The following is a 20,864-nucleotide window of genomic DNA, read 5'->3' as shown; positions in this document are numbered from 1 at the left end:
TGTAACTATAGCGATCAGCAAAAACCCAAGTTTGAATTCTCAATGTGAAGATGACGAGAACTGAGCAAGCACTCCAATTACTAAAACATATCTCACGACTAACATTTTTTTACACTATTTCAGGGTTAAGAGCGCGAGGGATCCTTAAATTTAGAGTTCAAAATTACCATTTGAATATATTCATCCTTCCTTTTTCAATTCCCCAACAATCAAAATGATGTAATGATGGGTTCTAGGCCAGCTAATGATGTAATGTACTCTTAATAACCTTTGGTTCAAACTTCACAGTGACTTTAATTTCACAACCTTGAAAGTTGCTCCATGATCATGAGCTAATTTAAGTAACTTTTTTTTAAATTCAAAAAGGTTAATAATTGAGATGTTATATGAATAATTGGAACTATTACCAATACTATAATGAGTAAAAACTATTTGGTGCTAATATTTTTTTTTTGTTACATCATGACATAAACTCTAACTATAGGAGGCACTTTTAAACTCGTATCATACTCAGATTAATCCACATTCCCATTTGCACCAGACCGACCCAATTAAGAGGCAAAGTGCTGATCATATTAGTTTTTTCATACAAGAAAAGGTTCTGAATTTCTAAACTCTTTTAAAGGATGAGAGTGTGCACTCTCACGCCAACCAAGTTGGATCTTGATGGTAATATTTTGAGACTCCATTGATGACTGACATTTCTGGGCCTAACGAAGCAAAGAATTAAGATTTTACCAAACAAAGGATTTAGCAGAAAACCCAGAATTTAATCCTCAGTTAAACCACCCATTTGTCACAAACATCACAAGAGGATTGGATGAACCAATGACCACTGAAAACAACTCCTATTCCTCAGTTCAATGGAACTAAATCAGATACAAGCAAAAATTCTGGAGATGTAAAAATGAAGTTGAACTAATATCAATCAGATGGTCGTGCCGAGGGGCAAAAAAAAAAGTGATATTAATCAAAAAGAAGAATGTAACAAGTACTAAGGGAGGTAAAATATGCAAAATCTGCACTGATAACTTTATAACATTGATACGAAACACGAAACATAATGGTAAGTCGAGGATTGACAGAGAGAACTGAATGACCTGTTAGCCGTTTCAGAACACACAGGTCTCTTGGCACATCCAGAAAGCAACGGTACAGCAAAAGATGAAATGAAAAACGGGTCAGTATAAGGTGCATGGCGGCAGGGGGTGGAACTCGGGACTCGGGAGTACGAGGGTTTTAGTTATAGCATTATAAAACCCGGAATCTCTTACAAATATGAACGCTAGAATTCTTCACTGAGGTAAGTGGAGCGTTTCCCCGGAAGACCTCAGATGCATTCCCATGAAGGGAGTACGGGATCAAAGGCACGCCACTGTCAAGCGTTACGAGCTTGCAGTTTCTTCCTCTCGAGTTCAAGCTAAGGAATAAGGATAGCAAACAAAGGAGACGGATTATTTTTTGTCATCAAATTGTCGGCAAAATACCCCTCGAGAGGGATGTGGTATTTAGAAGTTTCTTACCACTTTCCGCACCCTTTCATTTGCAGCAGGGGTACCTCCTTTCACAGACTCGGGAAGGTAGGGGCTGCTAACACGCACCTCATTCATCACAACGATGACTGTCTTGTCCCAGCGCACTGGATGCCTGTTACAAGAACAATTAGATTAGCATCTGATATATGACATATTCTCATCGAAAGATATCCTAAGACCACCAAATGTACGCTCTATCTGTAAATTGGACGACTATTATGACAAATATTTTTTTGGGTTAGACCACGAGGTGTCCTGAGCCGGCCCTAATTGTAGGAGGCACCTTTAAGCCTGTACCATACTCAGACTAATCCACGTTCGCATGGGCCGGGGCCCAATTAAGGGGCAAAGTGCTGGCCAGATTAGTTTTTCCATACAAAAGGAGGTTCGAACTCCCAACCTCTCTTAAGGGACAAGAGTGCACGGCCACTCACGCCAACCAAGCTGGTTACTATTATGACAAATATTGATACAGAACTAGAACATAATATCGCATTGAAACTGTAATATCATAGGACACTAGTATTAACTCACCTTCTGAAGTACAATAAATCTCTTTCCCGAAATCAAATGAATGAATTGTGGATTTAAAAGATTTACGAATAGATATATAGTTCCAAGCATCTTCATTCATGACCAGTCATAGATCATTTCAGACCATAAAATCTATGGGTCTTTGGTATTTCTTTGTTTTCACACATGGACTCCACAAGTGTTAAGATCAAGCGCTTACCACTACACTAAAAGCTATAGCTAGTAGCGAAAAGCACTGTTGCAAAAATCGCGCCTAGGCGTTAGGCGCCCGCCTAGGCGTTCTAGGCGCCCGCCTAGGCGCTCTAGGCGCCCTAGGCGGTCCTCAGGCGCCTAGATGGCGCCTAGCGATTTTTTCAACATTGGCGAAAAGTCGTAATCAACATAGAAGGAAGTTTCACCAAGATATAAAGACAAGTAGAAAATAGCATGATGACTTTTAGGCATATGAAGTTCCGATGGCATTGTGAAGGCTACTTGGTTTACAATACAATAATTGTTAGTATATGCAGTCATTACTTAATAAAGCTCCTATTCTCTTGAATATGAAGAAACTTATAATGTACTTAGCATAAATGCAAAGTAATGAAATTTATTTAGTACAAAACCATGTATCCTACTAATGCAACTTTAACGCAAACCATATCTGGTGGATCAAGCGCTTCGCCAAAGGCTATAGCTAATAGCGAAGGCACAACTTTATTTCCTTATACTGCCACATTTTCGAGAGGCAGGGTGCTGGAGCCTCCGCCCAACAATCCCCTAACCACCTTGTGCGCGGGACTTGGCCCTTTCCTGGCCTCTGCCCAACAATATCTAATAATTCTTTCAATCTAAAAATTATTAGTGAGTACTCCGCATTAGTATTTACAAACATAAAAACAGAATCTTTGCTATCTTGCAAAATGGCATATCATCATCATTATGATAAGAATGTCATATTGATTGGAAATGCAATTCAATAATAAGAGTGTAAGGCTGTTCCAAAGCATAAGCAAGAACGGGTATGTAAACTGTAAAGGAACAGGCAACTAAAAGAGTAGGATAAGGGTGCATTACGTTTTAGCCAAAGCATCAAATATACTCTGAGCCTCAGATGTGACACCAACCCCAAATCTCTCTGCATCCAACTCGGCTTGTCTGCAACACAAGCCAATTTCCATTCATCAAATTGTTAGGACAAAGCATACCACTACGACCAAAAACTATAACTCGTAGCTAAAGCCCAATTTTTTTTCCTTATACTGCCACATTTTCCATAAGCACGTGCTAGATTTGGCCCGCCCGGCCTCCGCCCAACTGGTGCTGGACTTGGCCCTTCGTGCCCCCGCCCAACAATCCCTACCCAAATGCTGGACTTGGCCCTTACCGGTCTTAGCCAACAAAAATGATAGGCATCCAAAATTACAAAGAAAAAGAAACAAAAGTAAATTTCAGAAATGGGTATTTAATAAACACATAAATGAATTGAGTGATTCAAAATTTTAGCAACCTGATTGCAGAATCCTCCCTAGCCTTTAGAGTATCCAGATCGAGAAAACACTTGTTGGCATCAAGTGGGTCTTCTCCATGACCCAGGAGAGCAAAATCCTTGATATAGTTAGCTTTCAATAGCCGTAAATTCCTCTTGGGTCCTGACCCTGAATTCCCTCCTTCTTGTGATTCCAAGATCAAAGTCAAGGAAAAAAGAATTTTAAAATAATTACACAAACCCTATGCTTTACTCACAAAAAGAAAGCAACAAAACAGAAAAAATAAGAATAAAAAATTTTAAAAAAAATTGAATCTTTATAAGGATATGAAGAACAAGGATGTTGGAGGGGCGGTCAAAGGTGATCACTTGGCCTTCAAATTCTTCACCAAAAGTGGTTTTGATGGAGAGTATACACCCGACCGCGAAATCTTCATTGCTGTGAGCTTCCATGGACGCCACTCCTCTTCTCTCTCTCTCTCTCTCTCTCTCTCTCTCTCTCTTTTCTCTTGCTTATGAGAGGTCTTTCGAAGCTCAAAACTGACAAAGTCCAAACTATATCCACTGGGCTCTAAGGAGGAAATGGAAACCTAAGCCCAAAACTAAACTAACAAAGCAAGGAGTATTGTTGATTCTTAAAGACAATTGTTATACATTGTATATCCTGATATAAAAATTTTATACATATTTTGTACATTCAATTAACACATTTTGTATTAGTTGTTTCTGCACATATAAACAAATAATTTGATAATTGCTGACACATAATATGATAGCTACATGTACAGAAATTATCAATTGCAGGTACAGAATGTGTCAACTATAGATACATAATCTGAAGGTTACTTTTGGATGATTGATGACACATAATAGGATAGCTACAGGTACAACTATAGGTACAGAATTTGTCAACTATAAATACAGAGTTTGAAGGTTATTTTTGGACCAAGGTCTACAGTGCAAGATAGGCCCTGATCCATGGTATAATTTCTCCTCTATTACAATGTAGTATAGAGAAGAGGCACATCTTTATGCTATGGACCCGTGTCCAGCATGCATGCTAGACACGGTAATGGTGCCGTTAGTGGCACCATTATCTTCCACTTTAAAAAAAAAAAAAAAAAATTAAGACCACTTCGTTATAGGAGTATATGTTCATAATTTTATCACTATATGTTTATAATTGTAAGTTCATAATATCAGAGCTCTGTGTTCATAATTTCATAACTGTACATTCATACTTCCATAACTGTACATTCATAATTTCGTAAATGTACATTCATAATTCAATAACTATAAATTCATAATTTTCGAAGCTCTATGTTCATAATTTTATCACTATATGTTCATATTGTAAGTTCATAATGTCAGAGCTCGGTGTTCATAATTCCATAACTGTACATTCATAATTCCATAACTGTACATTCCTAATTCCACAACTGTACATTCATAATTCCCTAACTGTACATTCATAATTCCATAACTGTACATTCATAATTTTCGAAGCTCTATGTTCATAATTGTAAGTTCATAATGTCAGAGCTCTTGTTCATAATTCTATAACTTACATTCATAATTCCATAACTATACATTCATAATGTCATTTTTTTAACTGGAATGCCGCGTTTTCCATGAAAACGACGTCGTTTTGGACCTGTGTCCATAATGCATTGTGAACACGAGTCCACAACATAATTTGTGAGAAGATGCAGAGGGGTGCCATCTGAGAATAATGTGCTTGTCAGATAAAAAATTTATTTACAACAACCCAAACCATTTGAATTTTTTTTACAAGTTGTTAGTGTGTTCTTTGCCAAGTGAATTTGTAATCTTAAAACAAAAATAAATAAATAAAATTAAAAAATCATAGTAGTTACAAGTTCATTACGGAGTGATATTTAAAAGGGACCGCACGGGTTTAACTCAATGGTTTAGTGAGTAGTATTTGGGAGAAGAGACCAAGGTTTGAACCTCGGCGGCGGCAGTGTGGGAATTATGTCCAAAGTGGGTAGATTCTTTGTGCGCACCGGCATTTGGCCATGTCTGCTGAACCATTGAGTCACCGTGATTTACATCCTCCCACATGCTTTGTCGGGTCGGGGTGTGGGGAGGCCTTTTGGAATGGGGATTCAACCTTTTGGGAGAAGATATTTAAAAGGGAAAATAATTCTTTCCTTTTCTATATTTATACAAAATAGTAATTTTAATTTTTTAATTGTGATGGATATAATGGACCTGGAACGAACCGACCCGGAGAGACGGACCCAAATCGCTGCGACCCGAGATGCTTCGGCCCAAACCCTTGGGCCGTGGCCGGGTCAGCCCAAGCAGCTCGGCTATGGGCCGAGCCTAGCCACGGACGAGCTCGGTAAACCCGAGCTCGTCACCATGGACCTCGGCTACTGCCGGGTCAGTCCATGGTGGACTCGGCTAGGCCGAGCTCGGTACATAACCAGCTCGGCCATGCCGAGTGGCCTTGCTTTGGACCCGGTCCCGGAGACGACGCGGTCAAAGCGGCCCGATCTAACCACCCCCGTTTTTTGGGGTGCGGTTGGGGGTTTAGTTGATATAAAAGACCCCACCTTGTCCTAACAAGGACACTCCATTCCTAAACTACTACTTTATAGCCCGATTATTGTCCTAATCAAGCCTTGTAATAGCTTATTAGCGATACTTAATATAATATACGGTCCCCGCGACTTTACGATATCCTTGTGTTACATTTATTTATTCTATATTGCGTTCTTATCCGGATTTATTGATTCGGTCATTGGAGCTCTTGTTGAGAACTGCTGTACCAGCTCAAGCGTGTTCTATATTCAGTGATCTACCGCGACCAGCTACCATGACAAGATCGAGATCCAACTCTCGCCACACCAACAGTTCCTGCGGTACCTAGCTCGTCGCAACCGGGAACGGCCCAAATGGGGCCCCTAGCATCCAACCGGCCACCTCCGCCAGGTCGGGGGGAGATCTGAGGGCCCAGCTCACCAACCACCGTAGCGGTGGTGCACCACCCCCTGCCACCCCTACTCCAGCTCGCGCTCTCCTCCAGGAGGGGGTGGCGGTCTTCGAACAAGCCTCCACAGCACTCGCACGTGTCGCGATGGGCTTCCGGGCAGAGGAACAAGCCAACCTGGGCGCCACCTCCACCTCCACCTCTCTCCAAGAGGCGCAGCGAGCCGAGCACCCGGCCACCCTTGGCACACGCCACACAGGGGGAGGTCAACTCGCCTCGACCAACGGATAGGCGAGGAGGAAGGGGCTCCCACCGAAACCGTCAGCACGACGATGATGGAAGGGCACCAACCCAAACCAAGCCCGCCCTGGAGAGGTTGGGCGATCGTGTGTCGACTCGGGACAGGCTGGGTCAGAGGCCGGCCGCCAACGAGCCACCAGCAGCAGAATCGTGCTCCCGCAGGCCGTCACAGCAAGCATCGAGCACCCGGAGGTCGCCAAGCCACGGACCCCAAGCCCGGCCGCAACAGGATGCAGGCTCGCGTAGGTCACCAGGTCGTGGGACCCGTGCTCCACCACGGCACGGGCAGGCCTACCGGGTAGAGCGAACAGGTGAGACGAATGGTAGAGTCCCGAGTTCTCATCGGGACGAGGTCGAGTAGCTACGGGGGAGGATGGACGAGCTCCAGAAGAAGATCCACGAGAGGGACGGGTCCCCGGAGCCCCAAGACGTACTGTCCACCCCGTTCGTGGGTGCTATCATGGAGGAACCCTTGCCTAAGGATTTCCGTTTCCCCACCATCAAGGCGTACTCGGGGGCCACGGACCCTCGGTCGCACCTCACCAGGTACAGGGCCGCCATGATGATCACCGGGGCTACCGATGCCATCCTATGCAGGGGGTTCTTTGCTACTCTAGACGGACAGGCACATGACTGGTTCGGGTCCCTCTCGGGGGGTCCATCTCTACCTTCACAGACCTCACTAAACAGTTCCTGTCCCACTTTGCCACCAGCATCCAAAGGAAGAAGCAAATCGCCGACCTGTGCCACCTGAAACAGAAAAGCTTGGAATCGCTGGCCGAGTACCTCAGTAAATGGAAGAAAGAGGCCTTGGGGGTCGCCAATTTCGATGGTAAGTCGGCCATGCCGATTTTCAGGAACAATCTGAGGTCGGGTGCTTTTCACCAGGACCTCATCCGGTACCCCCCAAGAACTATACCGACCTGATGGACAAGGCGGCCAGGTATGCTGACGCCGAAGCCGCCAAGAAGAGGAAAAATGATCAGGAGGAAGGGAGAGGTCGGAAAGACAAAGCTCCCCAGGAGGAGTGCAGCAGGGCACCACGGTAACACCACCGCGAATATGCCGAGGGGCCCACACTGAACCCCACACGTTTCCTCACCCCGCTAACACACCCCGTGAGCATCATCCTAGCCCACGCGGAGGACTATGGGATCGTCGAGTTCTCAAAGGAGGAATGCATGAAGATATCAGCGAAGGGCGACCCCAAGAAGTACTGCCGGTTCCACCGCCAGAAGGGTCACGACACGGATGAGTGCATCCTCCTGAAGAAGCAGATTGAGGAGCTCATCCAGATGGGTTACCTGGGCCAATTCATCAAACGGACTAGCCAACCCCAATGCCAGAACCGGGACAACGTGTGGAGGAAAGGGGGTGGTGGCTCCGCGCCGTCAAAATCGGCACCTTGCAAAAGAGAGCTCGGCCAAAGCTCTGAAGAGGACGACAAGACGACAGAAGACTCCCAGCCCCCGAAGAAGCGGTCTATCTATGTCATGTTTGGAGGGCCCGAGGGCGGCGACACCCAAGCCGAGCAGAAGAGGTGGGTAAGGAGCCTGTACGTCGGGGAGGTGACACAAGTTCCTCGTGAGAAGAAGCTGAGGAGGAAACCCATCACTTTCACCGATGACGACCTGCCAGACGGCCCCCTCCCCATCGGGATTCCTTGGTGATCAAGCTGGACATCAACAACGTGGTGGTACACCGGGTGCTCGTAAACACGGGCAGCTCGGTAAATGTCATGTACTACGACACGTTCACCCAGCTCGGCCTCCCAAGAGACCAACTGGAGCAAGTTAGGACCCCCCTGTCCGGGTCCACGGGGAACTCGATCGAGACGGAGGGATCGATTAGCTTGGAAGTGGAGATAGGCACCTCGCCTCACCTCAAGAAGTGGAAAGTCGAGTTCGTGGTCGTAAAAATCAGTTGCGCCCACAACATGGTACTCGGTCGACCTGCCCTGGAGGACCTCAGGTGCGTGATTTCCATGGAGCACCTGTGTCTCAAGTTTCCAACACCAACCGGGGTCAGGACCGCCCGGGGGGACCAGAGAGTGAGTCGTAGCTGCTACCTACGAGCATGCCGCCAGATGGACAAGAAGGACCTCCGGGTCCACACCATAGCTGAGAAAGCATTACAAGGGGAGGCGGGTCAGCCTCGGGCCGAGCCCATAGTCGAGTCGGAAGAAGTCGTCTTGGATCTCAACCACCCCGATCGGGTCGTGAAGGTAGAGGTCGACCTCCCGGATGAGCTCCGAGCTCGCATCATCGACATGATCCGAAGTTACAAGGAGATCTTCGCATGGGGCCCCCAAGACATGCCGGGTCTCAGCTGCGAGGTGATCACACACAAACTGGCCGTGGACCCCGCAGCCAAGCCAGTCCAACAACGCAAGAGGTACCTCTCCGCCGACAGGAGAGAGTTCGTGAAGAAAGAGGTCGACACCCTCTTGGAGATAGGTCACATCAGGGAGGTCCTATACCCCACCTGGTTAGCAAATGTGGTCCTCACCCCAAAGCCGCCCACCTGGAGGATGTGCGTGGACTACACCGACCTCAACAAGGCCTGTCTTATGGATAGGGGTGACCACGGTTCCGGTTCGGAACCGCCGGTTTCGGTTCGGAACCGCCGGTTTCGGTTCGGAACCGCCGATTTCGGTTCCGTGGATGGTGAAACCGGAACCGGAACCTTATAGTAAGGTTCCGGTTTCGGTTCAGAACCGGCGGTTCCGGTTGGAACCGCCGGTTCTAACTGGAATTATTTAAAAAAAAATTAAAAAAAAAAACACTATAATATTTGTTTTTTTTCGGTGGCGGTTCCGGTTCCAAGATTTTACAAACCTTAACCGGAACCTATAAGGTTCCGGTTAAGAACCTGAACCGGAACTGTACAGACGGTTCTGGTTCGGTTCCGATTTGCACAGTCCCGGTACGGTTCGAACCGGAACCGTGGTCATCTCTACCTATGGACCCCTTCCCACTCTCCAACATTGACCAACTGGTGGATGAGACAGCAGGTTGTGCCCTCATGAGCTTCCTAGACGCGTTCAGAGGGTACCGCCAGATCTTCATGGAGGAGGCCGACGAGGAGAAGACAGCTTTCACCGCACCGGAAGGGGTCTACTGTTACAAGGTCATGGCCTTCGGGCTGAAAATTCAGGTGCCACCTACACCCGAATGGTAGCCAAGGTGTTCAAACAAGTCCTCGGCCGCAACCTACAGACTTATGTCGACGACATGATTGTGAAGAGCACCGAAGCCAACCTGCACACAAACGACCTAGCTGAGGTACCCCGGGATCAAAACACGGATGCCGACATGTTATCCAAACTCAGCCAAGGAGCCCCAGAACAGATCTCCAAAATTGCCTGAGTTGAAGATTTTAAAAGGTCAAGTTTGGAAGCCTACCCAGTCCTACCTATACAAGGCCGACCCCCCTGCTGGTTGGACTACCTTAAGGAGTACAAACAAAAAGGTACGCTACCCCCTGATGAGGTCGACACCAAGCTAGTGAAGTGGCATGCCCCCACATATGTTATCATGGGGGACACGCTTTATAAAAGGTCGTACAACAGCGCTCTGCTCCGCTGCTTGTACTCGGACGAAGCCAGGTCGGTCATGGAAGAAATCCACGAAGGGACCTGCTCTGCCCACCAGGGCGCCTACACGATGGCCCGCCGAGCTATCTTGCAAGGGTACTTTTGGCCGAGAATGGCCAAAGAGTGCGCCGACTACGCTAGGAGCTGCGAGACATGCCAGCACTTTCAGGTCAGCCCCGGCCGACCCGCCACGAACTACACCCCGATCAGCTTGGTCATCCCCTTGTCCAGGTGGGGGGTGGACATAGTAGGGGCTCTACCTATGGGGTCGGGAAAAAGAAAGTACCTCATAGTGGTTGTTGATTACTTTACCAAATGGGTAGAGGTGAAGCCGCTGGCAAGCATCACAAGTGCCCGTTGAAAACAGTTTGTCTACCAAGACATTTTGTGCCGTTTTGGGGTCCCGATGCAACTCATTACTGACAACGGACGCCAATTCGAAGGGTAAGAGTTTGAAAGATTCTGCGCCGAGTGTCGCATCAACCATAGTCGAGTGGTCGTATGCTATCCACAAGCCAATGGGCAGGTGGAGAACGCCAACCGCACCATAGTGAATGGCCTAAAGAAGAAACTTGAATCCTCAGGGGGAGCATGGGTAGAAGAGCTCGACGTCATCCTATGGGCCTATCGCACCACCCCTAGAAGGGCCACGGGGGTAACACCGTTTTCCTTAGCCTACAGTTTTGAAGCCCGAGCCCCTGCAGAAGCGGTCATACCTTCCCGCCGAGAAAAAGAATATGACCCCGACGCCAACGAGGAGCACCATAGGGCCGACCTCCACCTGGTGGACGATAGAAGAGAGGCAGCCTCCATCCGAGCTGAAAATTACCAGAGGCAGACTAAGTCCTACCACGACAGACGAGTACAACCCCGTTACTTCCAGGCAGGAGATTATGTACTCAGGAGGAGAGAGGCAAGCCAACCCCAAGCCGGAGGAAAGTTCGTCGCGAACTGGGAGGGCCCCTATATTGTGGCAGCGGTGATCCGTCCGGGCAGTTACAAACTCAAGAACCCCAAAGGAAAGGTGATACCCAGAGTTTGGAACTCGGAGCATTTGTTGAGGTACTACCAGTGATCCACCCCCGCATGGAAAGCGGACCATCTCACGGCCGTTATGACCATCTCATCCCTTTTTTCAAATAATGTCACAGGAGGCGGCAGGCCCCCTCCGTTGCTATAAACATAATAAAGTTTTGTATTACGGAACATTTTTTCTCGTTCACTCCTCAAGAAGGGAGGCAATTTCTTACCCGACTTCCCCAGTCATACCCTAAGGGGGCACGAGGCCCGACCTCGCGTACCAACCCCGACGGAGGAACCCCGCGGTCTAGTCTCACGAGACTATACCGTCGCGGTTAGCATACCCTAAGGGGGCACGAGGCCCGACCTCGCGCACCAACCCCAACGGAAGAGTCCCCCGGCCTAAGTTCCAAAGGACTGATCGGTCCGAACGGCTATCAAAAAAAAAAAAAAAAGAGAGAGAGATTATGCAACTCGAACACTAGGAAGAAGGAGAAGAAGAAGAAACGACTAACCGGACTCGGGATGAAATTTGGAGACTCGGAAGAAAGCTTGTGACTCTAGGAGGAGCTTGAGAGATTCTTGGTGTGGTGATATGGTGGGATGGCCGAAATTATGGAGAATGGGGGGTTTAAATAGGAGATAGATGATGGAAAAGAGGGGGAAGGGGAAGAGTTGACCAAGAGTTCAAAATTTGAAAAGGTGTATGGGGAAAAGGAAAAGGTGATGGGGATGGGAGGAAGATTTGATGGATATGATGGGTGAGATTCTCAAGATTTTATAAGGAGGGAATTGCATGTTAATAGGGATTCTACCATATCTGGGGAGGATTTTTCGGAAGGAAAATTCTATCCGCGATAAAAGTTTACTTGGAGGAGGTCGGCTAATTATCGACTTGGGGCAACCGCGTAGGAGTCGGCTCGGAATGTGTTACTCTCTATCGTTGTCGACTCATCAGAACGAAGAGAGTGGGGACTCGTGATGGATATATTGGACCCGGAACGAACCGATCCAGAGAGACGGACCCAAGTCTCCGCGACCCGAGCCCAGCCACGGACCATACGATATCCTTGCGTTACATTTATTTATTCTATATTACGTTCTTATCCGGATTTATTGATTCAGGTCCACCCCGGATTAATTAAATCCATCAAATTGTTAATATGAGCATTATTGATTTTTTAAAATTTTTCACGAGGTAACAAGTTTGGTCCCTATAAGGAATTGTAATTTTGTAATTCTGAACTATTAAGATCTCCATTAGTGGTCAAAAAATGTAATTGTAAAAATTGTCGTCTCATAAAAAAGTTAGAAGGTTAATGATACTTATGTAACAATTAAATTATTAAAATCATTATTTTGTATAAATAAATGAACAAAAAAGAAAAAATCTATTTCACCCTTCTAAAACTTTTTATTGAAGTCAAAACCCTATAAAATTATAACTATTTTTTTTTAACATGAGTCTATAACTTGCAAGATTCTTGAGATCAAAATTTTATTCATGAATTCAAACCTTGTTAGGAATTGTGAGCAATGTTGTAAAAAGGCCACCTAGGCACCCCTAAGTTGGGTTATATTTTTTGGGTTATAGTAAAATAGCATATTTAGTCCATTTTTACTGGTGTCACTATTTTTAGTTTTTAAGTTGGAATTGAATTATTAACAAAGTGACACAATTAGTAAGGATGTAAACAAGAATGATATCTCTGCAACATTTTCTCCACCTAGCAAGCCCAAACCCTATATTAAAATGGTAGGACACCTACCCTGAAAAGGATAATCAAATAAATAGAGCATAATTTTTGTATCTAAAATTTACGAGTTCGATTATTGTCAATACTCACTTAATCGAGTTTGTGGCACATGGTCTTCTTAGTGTGATTTACTTATTTTGCATGATCTGAGGACTATTACACGTGAGCGATATTTACCCAATATACACGCTAAAATAGTGGCTATAGATTTCTCTCATCACCCAAAAAAATTACAATACACATGAACCTTTTAATTTTTTTTTTTTTTTTAAATAAACCATATATTGTATAAAATGTTAACTAACCCTTTAGAACCAACAACTTGATTAAAACATGTTTAATACCTAACCCGAAATAATATATGATTTAAAATAGTAAGCAAGTGTAGCCATCATTTACAATTTGAGTTATGTTATCCCATTTGTCTTCCACTAGTTAATTAAGAATGTCAAAACCATATCCAGAAATGAAAACCAAAATATATAAAAATCTAAATGTGTAATTAAGTATTTTCACAAGATAATGTTGAAGAAAAATAATATGGGAATCAATTATTAAAGCAATAAAATAAAGTTGACACTCACAATCAGTGGATACTGCACTCATAAGTGCAGTGAGAGGTGTTAAATGGTTTGAATATATAATCAATTGCTACAAGAGAGACACCCACTATTCGAATTGAAAGACAGTGGCTTCGAAAGGGTGGTTAAATAGGTAGAACATAATTCTTGTACTTTAAGATCATGAGTTAAATTTTTGTTAATACTTTTTTAGTCAAGTTTATCTTATAAGATTTTTCCAGTGCGATTTATCATTCATGTGTGAAAAAATAAATAAGGAAGAAGAAGAAGGAGAGCAAGATGAAGATGATGAAAATGAAAATTAATGTTGGGCTTCAGATTAAAGAGTAATAGATATTAGCATTCGGTGGTGTTGTTTAAGTGTAGGAGTAATCACGTGCCTTTTTTAACTAAGATATGTAAACATTATCACATGAGAACTGCACAATCAGACATTACAAGATATACAATAAATAATTCACACTCATCACATAAGAGGTAGTTCTCATTTGATCTCAATTATGTGTGTGTGTGTGTGTGTCTCAAGGAGGAGTATCTGCATCCATGTCTTTATTTCCATTGGGACGGGTCGGGGATCAGCCATCAGGGATCCCTATCGAGAACGGAACAATTTGTCATCTCTAGTTCTGGTAAAGAGAAAGTGACATGACATTTTTTAAATCACTTTGTAGTGGTAATGGTGTAGAGATTCATTCTCCTTTTATAATCATAGATTCTAAACCGATAATCTTAAGAAGCCATTAGTTTAATTAAATGGTAATTATAAATAGATAAATTGTTACCAAGACTATGTGGTCTAATGGTACCCGGGTTGGACTTCCATTTGGAAGGTTATGAGTTTGAGCCTCAGTGGAGGCGTTATTGGTTCTTTGTGTTTCAGTAGGTTGAGAAAGTATATGAACAGATACTACAATGTAATAGGGCCAGTAACATTCAAAAAAAAAAATAAATAGATAAATTGTTGAAAACTAATAATATCATGACATATTGTTATTTAATTTGAAAACCAATTATTTGATAAGTTATTTAATATTCTTCTTTATTTATTTATTTAAATATATTGTCAGCTAATAATAATAGTTTAATTAAGAAAATTCATTTTTCTTAAGATGTTGCTTATTGCAAAATTTACTTCCAAAAATAGAAAGAGTGCGATTTTTAGTTGTATGGAGTGGTTGAAAAACAAATGATGTATTACAAAAAAATTCTTAGTTTTAAAGATTGCGAAACTAACCCAAACAATGGAGTTTTTGTGTTGGCCAAGTTAGCACAAAATATGAATTAAAAAATTAATTGGGGGTAGTCGGATCGCTAGCTAGTGACTAAACCTAACAATTTGCAACACAATTTGTTAAAACTCAATGAAATTTACACAAAAATAACGGATTAGTGTTTACCCTTAGCGTGTTTCGGGGATATTAATAAATTAACTCGTTAATAATTCATTTAAATTCGTGTCTTAACAAGTCAACTCGCTTATTCTGTAAAGAACTTGTTTAGGCCATTAATATTAGTATTAGTTATGATTTTTAAATATTATTTTATCATTTTATGAATATTATGGTATGTTATGAATTAAATATCTTTTTTTTTAAAAAAAAAAAACAATTAAATATCTTTAATATTCTATTAATTTAATTAAAAAAATTTAGTTTTATTTTTTAAAAAATAAAATTAACATGTTTAGTGAGATCATCCATAATAGTGGGGTTTTTTGTGATTTTTGAGGAATTTTTGTAAGTGTGAATAGGAAAGAGAAAATGGGGGAAGAAAAAAATATATATATATATAACAAATCTGATTTCAAAAAAAAAAAAAAAAGGCGCATTATGATATCCTTATCCCAGCAAATTTCTCTCACTTTCTAAAATGGGTGGAACTTCCCTATCATCAAATTTACAAATTATCAACTATTTGTTCTACATCCTTGCAATATTCTCACTTTCTAAAATTGTCCCACTTTCATATTATATTATAAATATAATAATATAATAATATAATAAATAACTGAAATACACAAATAATAAATAAAGAAAAAAAAAATACACAAAGGCTGCCATGCAGTTTTAGCAAGCTTTCCAATTAAGAAAGCTTGCTAGACATATGGCACGAAAATTAAAACAAAAAGAAATTTAAAATGCCACTTCAATGGCCATGTCATCTTGCAAGTGCTAACATTTTTGAGATGATGATAGCCTTAGTTGCCTTGCACACGGCCATATGGGAGGAGTAAATGCTATGATGGGATCCAATTTTTGTGATAAAATTTCCTTCTTTGCAGGAGCAACTTTGATCTTCTCTCTCCATCAGCTCTCTACTCCACCTTACTTTGCTTTTCTTCAAAAACCGGTCCAATATCCATTGGTATGGATGGCCTGAGTTCTAAAGGGATTATCATGTTATAGTGTATAGATCTGAAACTTGTTAACTGAATGCGTCAATTATCTTGTTTAAATTTAAAAATAATGTTTATGTTAGTGTTTAGAACTCTATCTTGTTAAAGTTAACAAGTCATTTACGTGTTATTTAGCCCATCATGTTTGTGTTGTTATCATGTTAACCTATTAACAAACTCGTTTACACAAATTATCAATGAGTTAATACCCAAAATCGTCCTCGACTATAGTGGTTTTTCTCAATTTCGTCCTAAACGACTTTGGTGACCTAATATCGTCACAGACTTTTGTGTTTCGTTCAATTTCGTCCTCCATTTCTTATTCCGTCAAATTGGTGTTAAATAAAGGGACAATTCAGTAATGTCAATATTGATCTTTCTTTACTTTCAACTTGTGAAGTGCGAAATTCCTCTTTCTTGTACGAATTACACCCAGAATTACTCCCGGACTTGCAAATCAAATTTTATATTCGCAGTTTTAGGAGTAATTCTGGGAGTAATTCGTAAAAAAAAAGGGATTTCGCAGTTCACATGTTTATGAGTAAAGAGATGTCAATATTAAAATTACTTAATTGTCTATTTATTTAACACCAAATGGACAGAATAACAAATGATGGACTAAATTGAGCAAAAGCACAAAAGTCTGGGACAAAATTGCCCGAAACACAAAAGTCTGGGACGATATTAGGTCACCAAAGTCGTTTAGGACGAAATTGAGAAAAACCACTATAGTCGAGGACGATTTTGGGTATTAACTCAATTATCAATTCTACCAGTGACCATCCTAAGCGCCCGTTGGGCATTTGCTCTGCACTAAGGCACAACTTTTTTTTTTTCTTTCTTCAAAAAATCATAGAATTGACATTAAAAAACTCTCATTCTCTCTCATCCTTTGCTAATATAAGCTTCTCTTTTTATCACATGTGCTAAACCCCCATGAAAAACCTTCATTGAGTAGAATATGCTCGAAACCAACTTAGTTGGCGTGAGTAATCGTACACTCTCATTCTTTAAGAGCATCTTTAACAATTTAATTTTTACACAAGTTTTTAGGAGCCAAGTAGGAAAGAGAATGAAGAAAAGAAAAGTAATAATCCCCGGACTACACGTGTCCACTGGACGTTGTTGGTGCGCTTATTGCGCATTAACTGTCTTTTTTTTTTTTTCTTTTTAATTATTTGGTAGGGCTCACATTAGGAGACAAAAACATATCTTTTCTACAAGAACCCAACTTTCTCTCTCTCCTCCTTCCATCACTTCTACATTAGACTCCAAACTTCAAAAACCCCTCCAAAAATCATTTCAAAAACTCTATTGGAATGTTCTAAGAAAAATCGAGAGTTCAAACCTCATCTCGTATGAATATTTCATGGTCTAACAAAAAAAAAAAAATTATTAGAACTTTCCTTATAAAATTATAAATTTGTGTTTTAAGATTTCGGAAAATAAATAATAATTTAGAGGAAAAATATGAAAAGGAGAAGATGAGGGGAAGAAAAAAGAAAAAAAGAAAAAAAGAAAAAAGATAGCCCTATCTATGTGTTTTTTTTCCCAGAAAATCATCGGAACACGTTCACGTTCTCCTGTCTCATCTCATCAGAAATGGCCGCTAGTATTTGTTGCTCCCTCTTCTTCGATCCCCGAACTCACCATCACCGCCACCACTCTTTTCACCATATTCCCTACTTCAACTACCCTCAAGATTCAACCTTTACCCCAAAACCCACTCGCCCTTTTGCCATCTCCTCCAATTTCAGCTCTCCCAATCTCATCTCACCTCTACTCTCAACCTCCAACTCTTCCTCTTCCTCTTCCTCTTCCTCAACCACACCGCCGCTATCCCTTCAAAACCCTCTCCCAACAGCCCGGTTTCTCGCCAATGAAGACCTCGAGAAGCTCCAGTTCCTCGACAACTACTCGTATTCTCAAGAATTGGAGTCTGGGTCGCTCTGGGTGAGCGTGATGAGGCAAGAGGAGATGGACATGACAGTGAGGTTGTTGGCAGAGTCGTTTGCGGAGTCCATGATGATATCCTTGGGGTATTTGAAGCTCTTGGAGTTTTTTGTGAAGCAGTATTTGATTGAGAGGAGAAGCTTGATGCCTCACACAGCAACACTTGTTGGATTCTACAGAGAAAATGGGGATGGGGAGGGAGAGTTGATGCTGGCTGGGACTGTGGAGGTGTGTTTTGACAGAAGGGGTGCTAATGATAGTCCTCACACACCTACTGCTCCCAAGAATGCACCTTACATATCCAATATGGCTGTCAGGCAATCTTTGAGGAGGTAAGTGTTATGCTACATCTTCTGTCTCAGACTTATCTGCATCAATATCATACAAGGATATAGAATAAGTTGGTTAATTTAGACAGTTATGGTTTATAGTTCATAGAAGAAGGAAACATCTTGACTTTGTTAATTGTGGTTGATTTGTCCACTCTATGTTGGGATGTTGTATTTCTACTTGTAATACCTCTGTTGCTTTGTCTTTGGGAGTGTTTGGTAAATAGTTGTTAGCTGATTGGATTAGTGGGTTTGATTAGTTAATATCATTAGTTCATTATAGAAAAGTGTTTGGTAAATTATCTGATTACATGCAAAATGACTCTCTCAACAAACTTATCGAAAAAAGTTACTTTGAGCAGTTTTTTGAATTTCAACATTTTGGAGCAATAAGTTGTTACAAAGAGCTAATTAATCAAACACTCATATTGATTGTTTAATCAAGTCAAACTGTTAATAGTGGTCAAATAAGCCAAAATTAGCTTATAGGCTAATTATTTTACCAAACAGGGACTTTGAGTTACTATGTTTCAAGAGTTGGTTTGCTTGCTAATTGCTATTAGACTTGAGAGTAAAATTAAGTTTACATTAAACTTAAAGACGGTTGGGTTGAGGCTGGTGGAGGGCCAAGTCCAGCATGAGGTGTTTAGAGGGAATTGTTTGGCGGAGGCCTGAAGGGTCAAGTCCAGTCTAGCATCCTGTCTCTCGAAAATGTGGCGGTATGAGGAAATAAAGTTGATCCTTCGCTACGAGCTATAGCTTTAAGCACTTAATCAGTTAATCCTAACAAAGGGTATCAGAGTCGGGTCACGGCAGGGAGGTGCTAGCGCACCAAGTGGCTACTAACAGGTGCTAGACCAAGTCCCAACACCATATGACTAGGGGGATTGTCCAGCATCTTGCCTTTCGAAAAAGACCATTATAGTTTTTGGCATAGTGGTAATCGACAAATATACAATAATCTATTTTGAGATTTTTCTCAAATGAGCATATGTTACTATACTGTATTACTGTATTAGTAAGATGATGATTGGAACCATATATTGTTTAGCAATGGCCAAAGATGTTCAAACTAGTTAGAGGAGCTTGATTAGTGATGTGATGAAAGGTCTGTACCTGTAATCTGTTATGTTTGGTTTGTGTAAGATTGATTTTTTATGTTGCATCAATATATATATATATTTTTCCCAGGAGGGGCATAGGTTGGCACCTGTTGAAAGCAAGCGAGGAACTAATTTCTAAAATGAGTGCCTCGAAAACGGTCTACTTGCACTGTCGAATGATCGATGCAGGACCATACAACATGTATACCAAGGCAGGTTATAGCATTGTAAAGACCGATAGTATCTTGGTCCTGCTCACGTTGCAGAGGCGTAAACACTTGATGTGCAAATATCTTCAAGACATCGAAAGCCCCTCGGAAGTTGAAACACCCGTAGACCAACTCACACTATGAATCTTCATGTGAAAACAGAAACAAGCGATGGGGTGGGTAAGTTCTTCATTACTTTCTATTATATTATGGCCTATCAATAATCTTTGTGGCGTACATACCTCTCAAATATAAACTCGACCAAATTTTTGTTTGCCAAGAAGAATTTGTCACTTCATCCATTTTATCACTCACCTGTAACTGACGAGTTGTGGTGTGCTTTCGCAGATGGATTCAAGTCATCAATTTATCGACATTACTCGGGTTTATATATCCCTGAAAGGAAGCATGCAATTTGATTGGTAATACACTAACACTTGCAGAACCTGCATACAATTCTGAAAATCAGAAATATGAATCTGAAACTAGAGATGATAGCATTGCGAAATATAAAGGTGAAAGCAAAAAATCGAGAAGCAGAGAAGTATACGAGGATCGATCTTGATCCTCAGAGTTGCATCTCTGCTGCTTGTTCCGCACTGTGACTACCAAAATGAACGACGACGACGACTCTCCTTATGAGTACTCCAAATGCCTGTTTTTGAGACCTTTGATCATATTCTGGAACTGAAGTCCTGTTTAGTGAGAGAAGTCGAGTTGAAATAGAATCAGAATTCCAAATTTCTGTTAAATCATGATTCCTAAGAAATCTCTATTGTATTTCATGCCATTTTTTTTCCCTTTACTAAAAGGTTGGAATTAGAGATTATGATGTGTGTAAGCACTTGAATGATACCAATGTTTTATGCCAAGACATTCTTGAGTTTTCTAGTTTCTATTGTGTTCAGGGCTTCCCATTTGGTTGAAGCAACTCTTTTGGTGACTTTTCCATGTCTGCCATCTGACTTGTAAACAATGATTTTAAGGTTGTTTCATATTCATAAACCTCTAAGAAAACCATTGATAGACTGAAACGTTGTTCCAAACCCACAGCCATTACCTAAAGGTGTGCACGGGATAAACTCCCTAACTAACCAGTTCAAAGCAAGATAACCAATAGGCTACT

General features: G+C 41.9%; 2 protein-coding genes across 4 annotated transcripts; one reads left to right on the top strand and one right to left on the bottom strand.

Annotated features, from left to right (window-relative positions):
• Positions 1–879: 879 nt before the first annotated feature.
• LOC109154639 (protein LSM12 homolog) lies at positions 880–4,067 on the bottom strand. The gene is made up of 5 exons (XM_019302374.1): positions 3,867–4,067; positions 3,559–3,724; positions 3,126–3,206; positions 1,524–1,647; positions 880–1,420 (listed from the first exon to the last, which is right to left on the bottom strand). Exons 1-5 carry the CDS (start codon positions 3,988–3,990, stop codon positions 1,379–1,381), a joined length of 537 nt encoding a protein of 178 aa, XP_019157919.1. The 5' UTR covers positions 3,991–4,067; the 3' UTR covers positions 880–1,378.
• Positions 4,068–17,633: 13,566 nt separating this feature from the next.
• On the top strand, positions 17,634–20,743 carry LOC109154830. 3 transcript variants are annotated; one of them, XM_019302573.1, is made up of 3 exons: positions 17,634–18,429; positions 19,618–19,915; positions 20,086–20,743. In XM_019302573.1, exons 1-2 carry the CDS (start codon positions 17,747–17,749, stop codon positions 19,880–19,882), a joined length of 948 nt encoding a protein of 315 aa, XP_019158118.1. In that variant the 5' UTR covers positions 17,634–17,746; the 3' UTR covers positions 19,883–19,915; positions 20,086–20,743. The 3 variants fall into 3 exon arrangements, with proteins under 3 accessions (XP_019158118.1, XP_019158120.1, XP_019158119.1); XM_019302575.1 differs by having other exon boundaries at positions 19,618–19,918; positions 20,087–20,743; XM_019302574.1 differs by having other exon boundaries at positions 19,618–19,922; positions 20,084–20,743.
• The last annotated feature ends 121 nt before the right edge of the window (positions 20,744–20,864 follow it).

This window comes from Ipomoea nil, unplaced genomic scaffold, assembly GCF_001879475.1.
Source record: "Ipomoea nil cultivar Tokyo-kokei standard unplaced genomic scaffold, Asagao_1.1 scaffold2653, whole genome shotgun sequence".
Classification (NCBI taxonomy): Eukaryota; Viridiplantae; Streptophyta; class Magnoliopsida; order Solanales; family Convolvulaceae; genus Ipomoea; species Ipomoea nil.
Note: the sequence above shows the minus strand (reverse complement) of the source record. Positions and strands in the feature narration are given on the sequence as shown.